The sequence below is a fragment of the Stereum hirsutum genome (genome assembly GCF_000264905.1).
Source record: "Stereum hirsutum FP-91666 SS1 unplaced genomic scaffold STEHIscaffold_9, whole genome shotgun sequence".
NCBI lineage: Eukaryota > Fungi > Basidiomycota > Agaricomycetes > Russulales > Stereaceae > Stereum > Stereum hirsutum.
Window position 1 is genome coordinate 1,515,320 of NW_006763139.1, and position 15,111 is coordinate 1,530,430.

At 51.4% G+C, this 15,111-nt stretch overlaps 4 protein-coding genes across 4 annotated transcripts; 2 read left to right on the plus strand and 2 right to left on the minus strand.

Moving 5' to 3' along the window:
- Window positions 1–220: 220 nt before the first annotated feature.
- Window positions 221–4,181, minus strand: STEHIDRAFT_147960 (heat shock protein Hsp90). The gene is made up of 16 exons (XM_007305578.1): window positions 3,817–4,181; window positions 3,670–3,722; window positions 3,432–3,598; window positions 3,302–3,345; window positions 3,119–3,231; window positions 2,817–3,038; window positions 2,456–2,746; window positions 2,244–2,399; window positions 2,038–2,177; window positions 1,687–1,949; window positions 1,563–1,595; window positions 1,349–1,494; window positions 1,231–1,283; window positions 1,063–1,167; window positions 671–995; window positions 221–598 (listed from the first exon to the last, which is right to left on the minus strand). The coding sequence occupies exons 1-16, from the start codon at window positions 3,922–3,924 to the stop codon at window positions 325–327; spliced, it is 2,493 nt and encodes an 830-aa protein (XP_007305640.1). The 5' UTR covers window positions 3,925–4,181; the 3' UTR covers window positions 221–324.
- A 1,555-nt stretch (window positions 4,182–5,736) lies between these two features.
- Window positions 5,737–8,678, minus strand: STEHIDRAFT_140208 (uncharacterized protein; the record flags this gene model as incomplete). Its single annotated transcript, XM_007305579.1, has 9 exons — window positions 5,737–5,790; window positions 5,859–5,918; window positions 6,011–6,553; window positions 6,637–6,670; window positions 6,770–7,086; window positions 7,144–7,235; window positions 7,297–7,651; window positions 7,712–8,385; window positions 8,567–8,678. 9 exons carry the CDS (start codon window positions 8,676–8,678, stop codon window positions 5,737–5,739), a joined length of 2,241 nt encoding a protein of 746 aa, XP_007305641.1.
- Window positions 8,679–9,061: 383 nt separating this feature from the next.
- APO3/CPO3 (Cloroperoxidase) lies at window positions 9,062–9,818 on the plus strand (the record flags this gene model as incomplete). The annotated part of the gene is made up of 2 exons (XM_007305580.1): window positions 9,062–9,145; window positions 9,225–9,818. The coding sequence occupies 2 exons, from the start codon at window positions 9,062–9,064 to the stop codon at window positions 9,816–9,818; spliced, it is 678 nt and encodes a 225-aa protein (XP_007305642.1).
- Window positions 9,819–11,889: 2,071 nt separating this feature from the next.
- STEHIDRAFT_132187 (MFS transporter) lies at window positions 11,890–15,024 on the plus strand (the record flags this gene model as incomplete). Its single annotated transcript, XM_007305581.1, has 20 exons — window positions 11,890–12,021; window positions 12,103–12,149; window positions 12,217–12,278; window positions 12,359–12,558; window positions 12,623–12,669; window positions 12,749–12,771; window positions 12,829–12,852; window positions 12,928–12,978; window positions 13,052–13,177; window positions 13,270–13,473; window positions 13,566–13,647; window positions 13,718–13,773; window positions 13,840–13,872; window positions 13,937–14,014; window positions 14,080–14,152; window positions 14,214–14,318; window positions 14,392–14,423; window positions 14,486–14,567; window positions 14,717–14,789; window positions 14,956–15,024. The coding sequence occupies 20 exons, from the start codon at window positions 11,890–11,892 to the stop codon at window positions 15,022–15,024; spliced, it is 1,599 nt and encodes a 532-aa protein (XP_007305643.1).
- Window positions 15,025–15,111: the final 87 nt, after the last annotated feature.

Consider the following 15,111-nt stretch of genomic DNA (forward strand, 5'->3'; position numbering starts at 1 on the left):
CGGTGTGAGCGAAGGGCATGAAGGACAGTGAGCCGGGCTCGACTTGCCACCTCGTCCTGGCTGGAAGCAATACCCATGGTATCCCCCGGCACTCTCCGCCTTGGCACGCTGAAACTACGTTCAACCTATTGGGCCACAACACCGCGTATATGTCCCCACGTCGACAATTCTTTATTCTCATCACACGATTAGGGACGTGGAAGCTCCCTATAGGCAACTTGTCCAGACCTCAATTCCAGATACATTGACGATTCATATAAGACCCTAAGAATAAATACAAGCACTCATCCACCCTTCCCCCTGTCACCCTGTGCTGGCAACACCTTACAGCTCATCGTGCGCCTTTTTCGGCTCCACGACATTCCCCTCCTCGTCAATCTCCTCCATCTCAATCGACACCTGATCCTTCAAATGGTCAGGCAGCACAATCCCAGGCGAATCAAACACCGGGTCCGAGAAATCGATCGCAGGCTCGTAGAAGCTCTCGTCCTTCAGCTCTGGGTCGATGGGCGGCGCAGGCTTGACGGTCTTATCTGTCGGTGCTGTCTCAGAGACACCGAGCGATCGTCGGAGGACACGGTCGACGCGAATCATGAATCTGTGGATATTATTCAGCTCAAGCCACGATGATAGGGATATGGAAGGAATCGAATATAGAAATCAAACGTACTCGTCCGAATCGGCCACCTCGAACCCAGAACGCACGAGCGCACCATCAATAAGAATCGAAGTAACCTCCTTCAGCTCATCCTCCGCCTCGATATCCCTCTCCTCGTCTTCCTCAGGGAGCTGTTCCACACGACGCAGCAAACCCTCGATCAAAGGCGACTTTGGGTTGATCTCGAGCACCTTCTGCCTCTTCGCGTTTTCGTACATCGGGTTCTGAGTCTGGCGGTTGTTGGACGCGCTCATCATGCGTTGGACGTTGGCGGTGAAACCGCTGGCGTCGGCGACGATGGCGCAGGGGCTTGTTACGAGTCTGTCGGAGATGACGACTGGATTTGGATGGAGATGGTGAGTATACAAACGGTCTTCGTGAAGCAGGGAAATGAGTAGGCTTACCGGAACGGACAACGTCCTTGACCTGAGCCTTCAAGTAGTCCAAGAGAGGCTTGAACTTGTGCTTTTGAATCTCCAAGCGAGCCTTCTCCTCGGCCTCAGTCTCCTCTGGATGTGAGGTAGAACATCAGTGATTGTCTCCGAGGATAGTTGTAGTAAAGCTAGACATACCTTCGTCACCGAACTTGAGACCAGCCTTAGCAACATCCTGGAATGGAACGCCCCTGAGAACAAAGCTGTGTTAGGTGGTGCCTCTCATAAACAAGGTCTTTGCCAAAAATTTACTCACTTCCATTTCCTGAGGTTCTGGAAGAGAATCTCATCCAGTGGGTCGGTCAGGAGGAAGACCTCGTAGCCACGGGCGTGGAGCTTCTCAATGAAGACACTGTTCATCAGACCATCGGCGGTCTTGCCCATATCGGCAACGTAGAAGATCTGAGAGAAAAGTAACCTTTCGTCAACATCTCTTTCCCCAAGTCGCGCGTAGAGCACACGTCACATACCTGCTTCTGGCCCTCCTTCTTGTTCTCCAAGTACTACAAAAAGAAAAATACACCTCATCAGCACACACCCCAACACATAACAAAGTACATCCTTGTAGAACGGGGGAGAGCAGGGGGGACATACCTGATCCAAAGACGTATCATTCCTGAAGTTCGTCGTAAACCTACACAACGGCGCCAACTTATCCCTATTCTTCGTATCCTCCACAGCACCCATTTTGAGCACATTCCCATACACCTTCTGCACTTCCGCCCACTTCGCCGGCTCCTCCTCCGATATCTTCGTGAAGAGCCCGATGATGCGCTTGACGATGATATTCTTGATCTGTTTCATGAACTTGTTGTTCTGCAGGGTTTCGCGGGAGACATTCAGGGGGAGGTCCTCAGCTGTTCGCGGGTGGAAGGAAAATAAAACCGCATGAGCGCACGAGATATCAAAGAATTCAGGTCAGAGGTGTGAGGGAAAGAAACTTACCGTCAACGATGGCACGAACCCAACTAGCCCACTTCGGCATGCCTTCCTCACCAAGGTCCGAGGTAATAAAGACACGCTTCACCATCAAACGGATATCTCTCGAGACTGCCTGAAGTGGCTGCGTCCAGAACGAGTCCTCCCTAAAACGCACGAAAACGGAGCCATTCAGTTAAACAAAACGGATACGACCGGCCAGGAATACTCACAGCTTGCCAGGGACATAGATGATAGACTTGAAAGACACTCCGCTCCCCGAATCGCCCGTGAAATGCTGGTACGCAAGCGGCTTAGCGCCGAAATCGCGCCAGGTGGCTTGGTAGAACAGTTCGTATTCGATGCTCGTGATGTTGTCCTTGGGATCCCTGCAAGCCACGAATCAATAATGTTAAGCCGCAGATAGACGTAACTGAGGACGAACCTAGTCCACAGGGGAGGTGCAGCGTTGATGTGGCGCCATTCCTCAACAGTGACGGTCTTCATCTTCTTCTCTTTCTCCTCAGCAACCTCGGCTTCGTCCTCCTCCTTTTCTTCCTCGACGACAGCCTCATCCTCGTCGGTCTCCGTTGCGGGTTTCTCGTCGTCATCGGTGGCGGCGGGGGTAGATTCGGCAGGAGGGACGACTTCCTCTTCATCTTCAACGGGAACTTCCTTCTCCTCCGTGTGGTAGATATAGATAGGGAAGTTCGAAGCGAACGACGAGTGCTTGTTACTATCATTTTAGATAGATACGATCAGCGTGAATCCTTTCACAATGGGCAAGCAAAAAAGAAGATACGTACACCAGCTGGATGAGAGCGAGATTCTCAAGGTACTCAGTCGCATCCTCCTTCAAAATCAGCGTGATCTCCGTTCCCCGATCAAGAGTCTTGCCTCTCGGATCAGGATACACCGCGAACTCGTTCTCGTCTGCTGAAGATGCGAAGACGTATTGTTTTGGGTTCGGGTTGGACGCCGAAGGTGGAGGGACGGAGGCGACGAGGACTTTGTCTGCGACGAGGAAGCTGTGATATGTCGAGGTGAGGAATGTAGATTGTAGGCGGTGAGTCTACAGGTGAGCAATGCGTGAAGTATGACGACGAACCTGCTGTAGAAACCGAGACCGAATGCGCCGATGAGGTTACCGCTACCACTCGTATCCGTGCTGTCCTCCGCCTTTTGCAAGAATTCGGTCGTACCGGATTTCGCGAGTGTACCCTGAATGAGTGTCATCACAAGACCGGGTCAGAAAAGGCGCTTTGAAATAAGCGAAACCGGAAGAACTTACAAGATTGTTTCGTAACTCGTCCGGCGTCATACCAATACCAGTGTCTGTGTACGCACATAGAAACACCGGTCAGCCCCTTGTGGGCCACACGACTGGGAGCCACAGTCAGGATAAAGGAAATGGAACGCACCAGAGATGATAATCCTTCCGCCGGTCCCCTCTTCGTCCTTGAGCGCCTTAATTGTGATATTAAGAGGGCTAACTCCGTCCCAGACCTCTTTGTTCGTGAGCGCGGTCAACCGGAGCTTCTCGATAGCATCGTTCGCGTTTGAGATGAGTTCACGAAGGAAGACTTCTCTGTATGGAACATGGACATGATCATAGTCATAGTCAGCACCTGCTCAACGACGAGGGTGCATGTAACATACCGGTGTGAGTAAAGGCTGTTGATCACGATCTTCCGCAGGCGCGCGACATCACTCTAAAGCACCAAGCCAACACTTCCATTAGCACTCGACATTCAAGACCCCACCCACGTCTACCTGAATACAGTCGCATGATAAAAGTTGACATACCTGATACCCCTGTTTCGAGTCGTTCAGCGCATCCGCATCTACCTCCTGCGCTGCAACATACGAAGACAACAACGACAGACCAAGCACGAACGGGCGCAACAGACGCATCGTTCACTGCCAAGCTACTCTCTTACCAGACAATAGTCACAGTGGCTTTTGCAACGAGAGGGACGAGAGCCTAGAGACCCGAGTGCGTAGAACCCAAGAGGGAGGGCAAGTGAGGTTAAAGAACGTGGAGACGTGTGCCCGTCAACTTGAAGCAAGCTGACGTGGTTATATACCCAGTCAGAAGCCCGGGCTTTTCGTGATGGAAACGGTATGGACGAGGTCAATAGCTTGCTGGCACGGTAGGCACCGTATGTGCGTACAGAGATGCTGACGTGGCACCTGCTAATAGTTCGCAGCGCGCGCTTCGCTCGCACGCGACTCGTTCTCGAACTCGGCGTCTCGTGATCGCGGCCACCATCGTGTTCTCAGCTCTGTCGCTTCATGCAACTTGTAAGACAAATCTACCCTCATAGTTTGAGTGGTAAGAAACAGGTACGGACCATTCATTTCAGCTGAGGTAGCCCACAACTTCCTGGAAATCTCGCAAAGAGCATCTAGCCGAACGCGGAGTTCGAAGTACGGCTATTTCCGAGCCATTAATTATTACGGGGAACTTCATACGCTTTAGGTTCTTCCTTGTTACTCAATGGCCGACAACGAAGTAGAAGTCTGGTACCGCCTCTATGACTTCCCTAACCGACCGGCTCAAAAAATTATCCTCAGAGGGGATGTCAGGGTGCTTCGTCTCCTAAAGTAATTGTTCTCCCTTTGAAAGACCCGCTTTACCCGGATAAAAAGTTGCATCCTGACAACATCGAGCTGTGGCAGGTATGTATTTCTGCACCCTTAAACTTGTTTTTATCTGTGTACTTATATTTACTGCTCAGCTGGAGTGTCCCCACGTACATCGTGTTGAAGATGACCAGAAGTGGATGAAGCTTCAAAACCGAATGATCACAGATATCACCGTTTCCCAAAGAGAAGGAGAGGAATACGTGGGCCTAGTCACTGTCCGTGTTACCTACTCACCACTGAGCGACACATCGGCTGATTTGCTCAAATCAATGAATGTTTACCCTCGACGTATGTTTCAAGTGTACTTCATACGTGATGTGTACGGCTGTTCTCACCTCCCTATGTGCAGGATACCGTAAGCTAGTAAGCAACCAAAAATCCTCGAGCTACCAAACTCCGTCAGCAGCAGCCACCTCGTCTATCTTCAGAGAGACACAGGGAGAGCAGCGCCCCATCTACGATGGCCTTCGGAACCTCAGTGCTACTTATGAACTCGGGAACTATCGCTATGCCCGCTTCGCTTTATAATCCTGTCTTTCAGCTATGGCGCACCTGGCGATGTCCCTCGGGCCCGAACGTGCTGATAGGTCGCAAAGGCCACAACGTTAAACTGATTGACTTCGACTGGGTTGGAGAAGAGGCTGGCGAGGAGGATGTCGATGTCAGTGTCGGTGTCCGTTATCCAAGACACATGTCGGAGGCACCCATTTGGACCTCTGGAAGAAGTGTGTTCAGAAGAGTCATGATCTTGCGATGCACAGGAAATGGGTTTCTCATGATTCATCCCCTGCGTGATTGCGGTTGATCTCGCCTCTGTATCCTTATGTAGTCTCGTGATCAGCAGTGTAGCAAGGACATTGCATATTTCTTGCAGGTCGTTTCTTATCCTTCTCTGCCAGTAGATACCTGTTACCTGTCTCTGACGGCCCATCGGTAAAGGACTTTCGCTTTCCAGCAAGACGGCTCATCGCGTGTGGCACCTAGAGTTCACTAGTGTCACACCAACACTCACATGAGAATGATCAAGCATGACTTAGAGCCACAAAAAGCCGCAGACTGCACATTACACGCATAAATCTACTCGCCCAGATGAACCGAGAGCTTCGGTGGCGGCAGGTTAGAGAGATACTCCTATATGAACAAAAACCAACTAGTCAGCCAAAAACACACTACAAAAACGACTTTCAGAAAGGGCGTACCCTCAACCACCGTTCCCTCTGCTCTGGAACGTGATCGAACACGATATACCTCTTGTCATTCTACCGCAACCATAATCAGCATCCGTACACAAACCGCTTACCCAAACCCACGCAAGCAAGCAAATAAAGAAAGATAGAAAAAAAAAGCACACCTTCAACACCTTCTCAATCTCCCTAATATCCACACTCTTCGCCAACGCCTTCATATCCACATTCCCTCCCCCAGCCTCCCCCTCATCCTCCCCCACCCCCGTCTCATCCCTCTTCACACCTCCCTCCACGCCCTCACCCCCCATCTTGCCCAAGCCCGCCCAAAACTGCACAAACGAGTTCTCCCTCAACATCTCCCCAAACTGCACCCTCGCCTCCCTCGTCCTCTCCCTCTGCCACCCCTCAAACTCGTCCTCCAATCCCCTTTCCCCCCTTCCTCCCCGCTCCGAGTCAGAGTCGAACCCGAGCTTCTGCGCGGGCAGGGAGGAAGCGATGGAGCTGAGTGTGGACGGGGGGAGGGAGGAGAAGGATGTGGCGAGGGAGGGGGCGTGCGAGGTGAAGAGGGCGTGTAGGTTCGAGATGTGTTTTTGGCGGAGGGCGGAGATGTGAGTTGTGAAGAGGTGGATTTGGTGGTTGATGGGTAGAGGCGAGTTCGTGAACCGCGGGTCCGTTTTGAGTTGGGAAAGTGAGGAGTCCCATGTTGCCTACGAACAAAACAATGCGGGAAGAGGAAGGAACCATAACGGTTGGTTGTCAGTGTCGGTTAATGGATGAGGAGTAGCCTTACCAGTGGGTCACGAATCGCATCTGTCAGCATCGTTCTACAAAAAGTGAGAAAAGAAAAGTGAGGAGGACAGAAGCCTGAGTGAGCGCGACGAAGTATCTGCAGTCGACGAATATCATTTGGTATGCCCGCGCACCTGAATTCCAGCTCGCCTTCCTCCTTGTTCAGTCCCATCCTGGACTTATTGATATCGGCCTCGACGCGTCTCTGTTCAGCTTTGATTTTTTCCTCGCGTTCCTTCACAGCGCGCTCTTTCTTTTCTCTCTTCTTCTTCTCCTTCTCTTGTTCTGCCTCGTGATCGTCTGCCTTGCTCGAGTTCGGAGTGGCTTTTGATTCTGCTGGTGGGGTCGTGTTGGCCGATTGGGCTTTTAGGAAAGTGCTGAAGAGCTCTTCTCGGAGGGATGACGAGCCCACGGCATCATAACGAGGGTCATCTTGCACCTTGCGTTTGACCTGCAGGATCCCACTTAAGAATTGGCATCAAAGAATCAAAGGGAGAGTTGGACCCACGTCTTTCCACACGGACCCTGCTTGAGCGATTCCACTCTCCTTCAGCAACGCAAAGAAGTCCGCCTCGGCTTTCTGAGCAGCAGCACGTTTTTCTGAACGAAGATATAGTCAGTATATGGGCACGCATCCGCGACGTGTGCTGACAAGACGTACTTTCTCCAAGTTCCTTAAGGAACTCCCTGAACCGCTTCTCCCGCTCGCGCTCGTCCCTGCCCCAGCCATAGAACCTACGGTCTTTCTTCCACGTTCTGCGGAAATCACTCCAGCTCGTGCGTGTGCTCTTGACTTCTTCGCGGAGAAGACGCTCGAACTCTTCCTTCGGGTCTTCCTTCTCCTGCTTAACTTTGGATTGTCGTAGTTCGCGTGCACGATCACGGCAGTATTCGTCGAAAGCCTCTCGACGAGCTGAAACGGAGGGGAGTAGGACATATCGCGGGTCTGAGATGAAGAGTGGTAAAGAAGTATCCCATGGGTGGAGAGGATTTATGTTCTTCTCCCGGAGAAGGGTCTGTGTGGCGTGATGACGAGTTAGATATTGAACACTGGGAATAAATCGATGTAGACAAACCTTGAAAAGAGCCTTTCCCTCCTCTATCGACAGGTCGACACGTTGAGGCATGTTGAACTGTGGGACGCTCTCCTTCGCCTTCTGCTCTTCCTCAGCTATCCTCTTCTCCTCTTCCTCGCGCAACCGCTTCTCTTCCTCAGCCTCAGCGGCCAGCTGTGCAGCCGCCTCCCTCTGCCATTCCTCCTCCTCGCTTTCGTCTTCGTCCTCGTCTTCTTCTTCATCCTCCTCATCCTCAACTTTCGCCTTCTTCGAGACCACGACCTCATCCACCGGCACATCATCCACCGCCTTCCTCTTCACAACATCCTGCACTTCCCGCTTAATCCTCTCAATCTCCTCCTCCCTCTCCCTCTGCGCTTTCGTCCTCTCCTCCTCCTCCCTCTGCTGCTCCTCCTTCTCAAGCGCCTCCACAGCCTCTTTAATATCCTCAGGCACACTCCACACACTCCTCTTCTCCGCCTTATGCGTATAAAACAAATTCCCCTGCGTCGTCTTCACGCGAATCCATTCAGTGCCTGGTATAGGCGTCTTCACGAGCGGCTTGTCCTTTTTCTGCTGCTGCTGTGCCCGGGGTTGTGATGCCGGAGGTAGGACGCCCGGGAAGATGGGGAGAGGACGGACATAGGTGGACTCTTGGGTGTTGGCGTTGAAGTAGTAGACTCTGCCTCCGGGACCTAGGGGATATCGATGCGGGATGTCAGTTTCCTGTTCGCAGTACCAATGCAATGATGGAGCTGAGTGGGGGGATGTACGTGCCCATGTGTTCGGACCATGCTGGAGGCAGCGGTGGTGGAAGCGTTGGAAGAAATGGAGGTGCGGACATTGTCGTGTCGGAATACCGTCGAAACGCGATACAGTAGGTGTTGAATGAAGAGACTGGTGAAGGAGGTTGAATGGAACGCGGCGGCGCGGCTGGCCCCGAATTTGCAAAAGTGCCCGATGTAGGAGCAATGTTCGCAAGAGGCATTTTGGTTTCCACTTGTTCGTTCCTTGGGGCTTGACAGGGCTTGATCTGCAGCATCATGGCCTCGTTGCAATTAGAGCACCCACTCAGAGGGCATGCATTTATCATGCACGACTGGGCAATGCCTCACTACAATCGCTAGGCCGCCTCATATATCTTGGCTTGGTCCAATAAAAAGTCGGGCGTTCCGTCTCGCTTCCTGTCTGCCGCGACGTCCATTCAGATCATTGCACTGACACGACACCGTTTCCAATACGTTCCGCAACTTTATCATCTCCCTCTGCCCAATATATTTCAGCTTCCGACCGGGTCTCATTCTAGTCTACTTATAAAAGACATCGACCGCACTTTCTAGTCTTTGATCTCACCCGCCATCCCCCGTTCCCATGTCTTCCTCTGCACCCAGTTCTTCCCGTCAATTCGTCCCCGCCACGCAGGAGGACAGTCGCAGTCCTTGCCCTGCTCTCAATGTTGGTTACTCATCCCAGTCTCGCGTGACCTGACGCGTCCGTATTCATTCTCACTTCTAACCTCTACTCTTGTCTGCAGGCTCTAGCGAACCATGGCTACCTAGCGCACGACGGCCGCAACCTCACCGCAACACAGCTCATACACGCCATCCGCGAGGTCTACCACATCTCTCTCCCCATGGCCTCCGTACTCAGCGTCGTGGGCACTCTCGTCTGCGGAAGCGGCTGGAAACTCGACCTCGAAGATCTCGCGAAACACAATAAAATCGAACACGACGGTTCCCTCGCGCACGCCGATGCCCTCCCCGGCGCGAAATACGCTCCTTCCTACGTTGACAAGGACCGGCTCCAGCAACTGCTCGATGCGTCGTCTGACGGTCAGACACTCACATTCAATGACCTCGTCAGTCAACGCGCAGCCCGCGACGCCGCACTCTCCAAGCCCCTTGATGCGATCCATCAGGTCATCACCAGGGGAGAGGTCGCGTTGACATGTGAAGTTCTGGGCGATGGAGGAAGGGTGCCGAAGGAGTATATCAGGCAATGGTTTGGCGAGGAAAGGTTGCCGGATGGTTGGAAGAAACCCGAGGGTCCCGTGGGTTTGATTGGGACGACGAAGGTATCGAACAAGGTCGCGACTGTGGCGAAGATCCTGTCCAAGAGCGAGACCTAGCTTGGCATGGCTGTCTTTCGCGGATCTCATTCTCAGACTCCCATGGAGGGTCTCTCATGACGGTATGCCTGCTTGATTCGATGTTTGGACGAGATGGTCACTCCTATTTTACTGCACGCACCCATATGGTTCTTCGTCTTTCTTATTCACCGCGCCTTGTTATCCCCTCTATGCATGATTCTCCCAGCATCATTGTACATGAACTCTGTCTGGACAGCCTTTCTTGTCTCGACGCAGCTTTGTTCCTCATTTGCTTCATAGGACTTCGCGATTCCTGATCCTGTTCTGATGTCTATATGTATAGTAGTAGCCACCGCCGCGCCCGTCCTTTGGGCACCATTCACAGCATGCATGGAGCTGTGCATTCATTCATCCATCTTCACCATTCTGCACCTGTACAAGTCACCACACTCCAGCTCGCAGCGTGCGATCGGCACGACTGTCACTCCTATATCGACATGGTGCTGCCTACATCAGTGCATACGCGTATGTCTCTGACTCGGGATCATGGTATGGACCGTGTGTGCAGATTGCAGCATTCTAGGATTAGTAGACGCGGCTCCTCGACAAAAATATCTCTTTCGACTCTGCATGGATATCTGTACTAAGCACGAGCTTGGGAGCCTCCCCATGTCGTGGGTTTTCCAGGTACGCAACTCATTATAATTTAGTACCGTGAACGTTTATAGCCTCTTTCTGCTCATTATTCTGTTCAGGCTAATTTCGGAGAAAACTCGTTACTCGTACAGGGTCACTGCTTTTATTTTTGGTTGGAGTCGTGGAACTGGGACTGGAAGCGCGTCGACGGCGTCTTGAAAATACGGTAAGATAGGGGCTTCTTTTCTTGCGCTGTAGCGGTACCGCCCAAGTATCGCCTCTCGCAAATGTTCTCGTCCGTACGAAACGCCGGCATTGCTAGAGTTACTGCTTTCAGTGTTCTGCAATCCGTGTAAGCCCTTCTACACATATCCAGTCAAAGCGCAATGCATCTACCATTCCCATTCCATCACGCATCAATTCACAGCTGCCAAAAGGACCTCTGCGGCCAACGCGATTACTTATCTAGGTCATGCACCATGCTTATCCCCTTCTATCCTTCCTGATGTTCTCTCTCTATTCTTCTTACAGCAGTGTATACCTCACGGGACCCCCACACGACCCATCGAGTCCGGCGGTAATTTGTCCTTGTGCGTTCAGCTGATCTGCTCTGTGTAGCTGTTGACTTTGTTGGCGGCAGGTGTCGGCACGGATTGACGATCTGTGGTTTTTACCAATGGTTGGTTCAGGATTGGCATCGGTTCGCCAGAGATTCTCCAGATGTTCGAGTTATTTGTGGATGAGGATGGCTGGTTCTCTGGGTCCTCGTAAATGGTAAATGAACGACGGTGGGCGGCATGTCTACGGCAACGGCAAAGTGTTCTCTCTTGGCTCGAACTCAGACTCGGTCAAAGTGCTGGTGCTTCTCCATCCATCCGCGGGCTGGTGCACGATCTGGATCTCCCAAAAAGCTATCGGCATGTCCGAACCTCTCCCGCTGACCTGTCTTTCGAAATCTCCCCGGATCGGAACCCCAGGTTAACGTACGTGCGCATTCTACAGACTCATTCTCTATACTGGCAGTACTTACCGCTTACATGCCATTGGGCGTCTGTGTCACGCATCGTGCCATGCCAGCGGGGCAGGGGTGCGAACCTCGCTTCTTCCAGAGGTAACTTAATGCGTATCAAACGCAACCACCCGGCCTATCATATATCGTCAGCTGGTCATCGGTCATAAATTCAGTATATTAGTATTGCGTTTGGTTGGGGGTATATATGACATAGGGAGGTAGGTAGGTGCTTCAATCCCCCTCCGTGGCTTCCGAGTCCCTCTTCGCCCGCTGTGAGGATTACAGATTACGCGCACTGCTCGGTGTACACATTGCCCATCCTCGAGGAGCTGCCAGTGTATCTTTGTCGCCTCTGGATACTTGTACGGCTAAATCGGCAACTTCTGACTGGTCCTTTGAAACGAGTTCGAACACTACTCTTGCTGCTACTACCACTACCACAAACAATCACTAAACGCCATCATGTCTCAGAAGATATCGTCCACGCGCTCCGGTGATGATACTTTCGAGGGTCTTTCGGTCGAGGAGAGGAAGAGGATGACGAAGCGGGTGTTGTGGAAGTTCGATTGTTATATTTTGCCTCCGCTCGCTTTGGTACGTTTCTTTGTTGGTGGTATTTGATGTTATGAGTCGGAAGATCGATGCTGATTTGGCCGACATTGTTCGGATGCATAGCTGTGGTTGGCGAATTTTATTGATCGGACTAATGTGGGGAATGCGAGGTACGTCGAAGTCTTGAAGACTCAGATGTCGTTGACGTATGATGCTGACTATTCGTTGGGGTCGCAGAATCGCGGGATTACAAACAGATACACACCTCGTCGGAAACCAATTCAATATCGCACTTGCAGGTCAGTCCAACTCGTACCCTCCCCTTCACTCAGTGTTTATTATATCATATAATCGTAATCATATTGAATCTGGACTATAGTCTTCTACATCCTGTACATCCTCTCCGAGCTCCCTTCGAACTGGGTGCTCAAAAGGATGGGCGCCAACCGCTGGCTACCGTTCCTCATCTGCATTTGGGGCACGGTGACGACACTTTCTGGTCTGGTGCAGAATTTCGCGGGGTTGACGGCGGTGAGGATGATCCTGGGGATGTGCGAGGGTGGGTTGTTGCCTGGAATGGTGCGTTCAGTCGCCTCTTGAAGTTGTCGTGAGTCGGTGAAAGGGCTGATTTGGCTGGAAACAGATATTGTATCTGAGCACGATTTATAGGAGACATGAGCTTCAACTTAGGTTAGTGACCTCTTGCTGTGTCGTATGACACCTTTATACCAGGGCCTGATAGATTTGTCTTAATTGTCTTCTTTTGTAGAGTCGGGATTTTCTATGCCTCAGGTCCGTTCAGTTTACACTTAAGTATGAGTACACGATCCTCAATTATTCTGACCCCAGCTTCCCTATCCGGTGCATTCGGAGGTATATTATCAGATTTTCCATCGTCGATCGTTGTCATGTTGAACTGATTATATCTGCCAACTCCTCGCTCGACAGGACTTCTCGCTTCTGCCATCATCCGTATGGATGGCATCGGCGGCCTAGCAGGTCAGCCAATCAGTTATTCCGAACGGCAAGCACAGTACTTCATACGTCTCTTTTCGATGTTGTTTTTGTATAGGCTGGAGGTGGATCTTCATCCTCGAAGGCATCGTCACCGTTCTTTTCGGTGTCATGGCGGCTTTCGTCATGCCCGCCAGCATCCAATCCGCCAATTTCCTTACCCCAGAGGAAAAGCGGTTCGCTCGTACGTTTGCCCCATTCATCTTCCCCCCTACGATTTGAACTCTGAGCCTCGACCTTCTAACCCCCGAATATTACAACTCGGAATATACACAGTACATCGCTTCCGGATGTCAGAGCGAACGGCAAACAGCGCTCCGCTCTCAGAACCGTCGCAGCGGATCACGACGACGGAAAAAGAAGAGAAAGACTTGGAAGAAGTTCGGGCGGAGGTGTATGATCCTAATGCGAGTAATGACCGTGAGGAGCCTGTCGTGCACCAGGAGGAAGAGCAGTTTGAATGGCGAGAGGTTGTTCGAGGTATGGCCGACTCTTTTCCCCTCATAATATGTCTTTTGATATGGGATGTTTCATGGCACAGGCTGAGCTGACGTGTATTTGGGTATTTATAGGGTTGGTGGATGTTCAAGCCTGGCTGACGGGGATCGCATATTTTGGCATTATCGTCAGCATCTACTCATACTCACTATTCCTGTGAGCTCCTTTTATTCTACAGCTAATATGGGGTCCGGGAAATACCAACACTGCGACGGCATTCTTCTAGACCTACAATCATCAGCGAGCTCGGATTTTCCGGTGGTGAGGCCCAGCTTCGTACCGGTGAGTGTCATGCGCCCCATGTCAGTTCGCAAACTCCTCAATGACAGACGTACTTTTCGTCTGCAGTGCCGCCGTACGTTCCTGCAGCGGTCTTGACGGGTAAGTTCTGCAACACTGCATTAGAGCTGCACATGTAACTTACGGTCCGACGAATGGGACATAGTCGTAGTGGCCTATTTATCTGACCGCTTCAAACTTCGTGGACCAATGATCCTGATCTGTCTGCCATTGACCATTGCCGGTAAGTCCCTCACCGCACTATACTTGTGGACTGACACTGATTTTACACATTACCCGCGCTTGCAGGTTATATTGTGGCCATCTGTGCCACCAGCAACCAAGTACGCTACGCGGCTGTCTTTATGATGGCTACTGGGATGTGAGTGATTATTCTGGATGTAGAAATGGGAGCACCAGCCTCAATGTCGTGTGTTGTCTAGATATCCGACCGGACCATGCATCCTTTCTATCCTCCCCAACAACAGTAGTGGGCATTACAAGAAGGCAACCACTATCGCACTTCAGCTTGCCTTCGCGAATACTGGGTAAGGATTTTCACGTCCTGTATTGTTTACTCGACTGCAGTGATACTGAGTTTCTTGTTCTGACATTCTTTAGGGGATTTGTTGCCACTTTCTCGTACACACAAGGTGGATCACTGTCGTTTTTTTTTGCAAGTGACATTATGGCACTGGCTGACCTGCATTAACAGATCAAGCTCCCGCATACATCAGAGGCCATTCCATAACCCTCGCTTTCGTCGTCCTGGCCTGGATATTCGTCGCACTCAACGTGTACGTCAAACACATGCTAAGGCCGCTCTCCGTCATCCTTTTCCTCCCTTTCTTTCCCTCCCTTCGCCGTCCGGAAATACCATCCCCTATCTCATTACCGTCTCTTATCTCGTTCTGCCATTCTAATCATATCCTTCAACAAAACACAGTACATATTGTGCCTGGGAGAACAAAGCTCGCGCGGATGGTCGCCGTCAGGATAACATCCTGAAATATCAAGAGGTGAGTCAATCCTTCCCTATATATATTCCTCCACCGAGCTTTCTGGCTTCTCTATTCCCCGTTCTCCGTTATTCTCCCATATAAATCCTGCGGTAGCGGAGTCTTTTATGCTCTCCGATGCGAAAAGATCTATTTCTGACGCCGTGGCCCTTGGTTCTTGAAATAGCTGTGGGACTCTGGCAAGACGAGAGCTCCCATCGGGGACCGTCATCCAGATTTTCGGTTTACTCTGTGAACGGTGTGTCTACTAATAGCAGAGGAGGGTTATGGTTCGCGAGGGCTTTGTCTGATATAAATATGCGATTGTACGATAATAGTTGAA

What these genes read in the sequence shown, in the direction of transcription:
- STEHIDRAFT_147960 (XM_007305578.1), bottom strand. Translation starts at nt 3,924, where the DNA reads ATGCGTCTGTTGCGCCCGTTCGTGCTTGGTCTGTCGTTGTTGTCTTCG. An exon ending in ACGAGTTACGAAACAATCTT is followed by an intron (nt 3,232 to 3,301) that starts GTAAGTTCTTCC and finishes ACACTCATTCAG; the next exon opens with GGTACACTCGCGAAATCCGG. An exon ending in ATCTATGTCCCTGGCAAGCT is followed by an intron (nt 2,178 to 2,243) that starts GTGAGTATTCCT and finishes CGTGCGTTTTAG; the next exon opens with GGAGGACTCGTTCTGGACGC.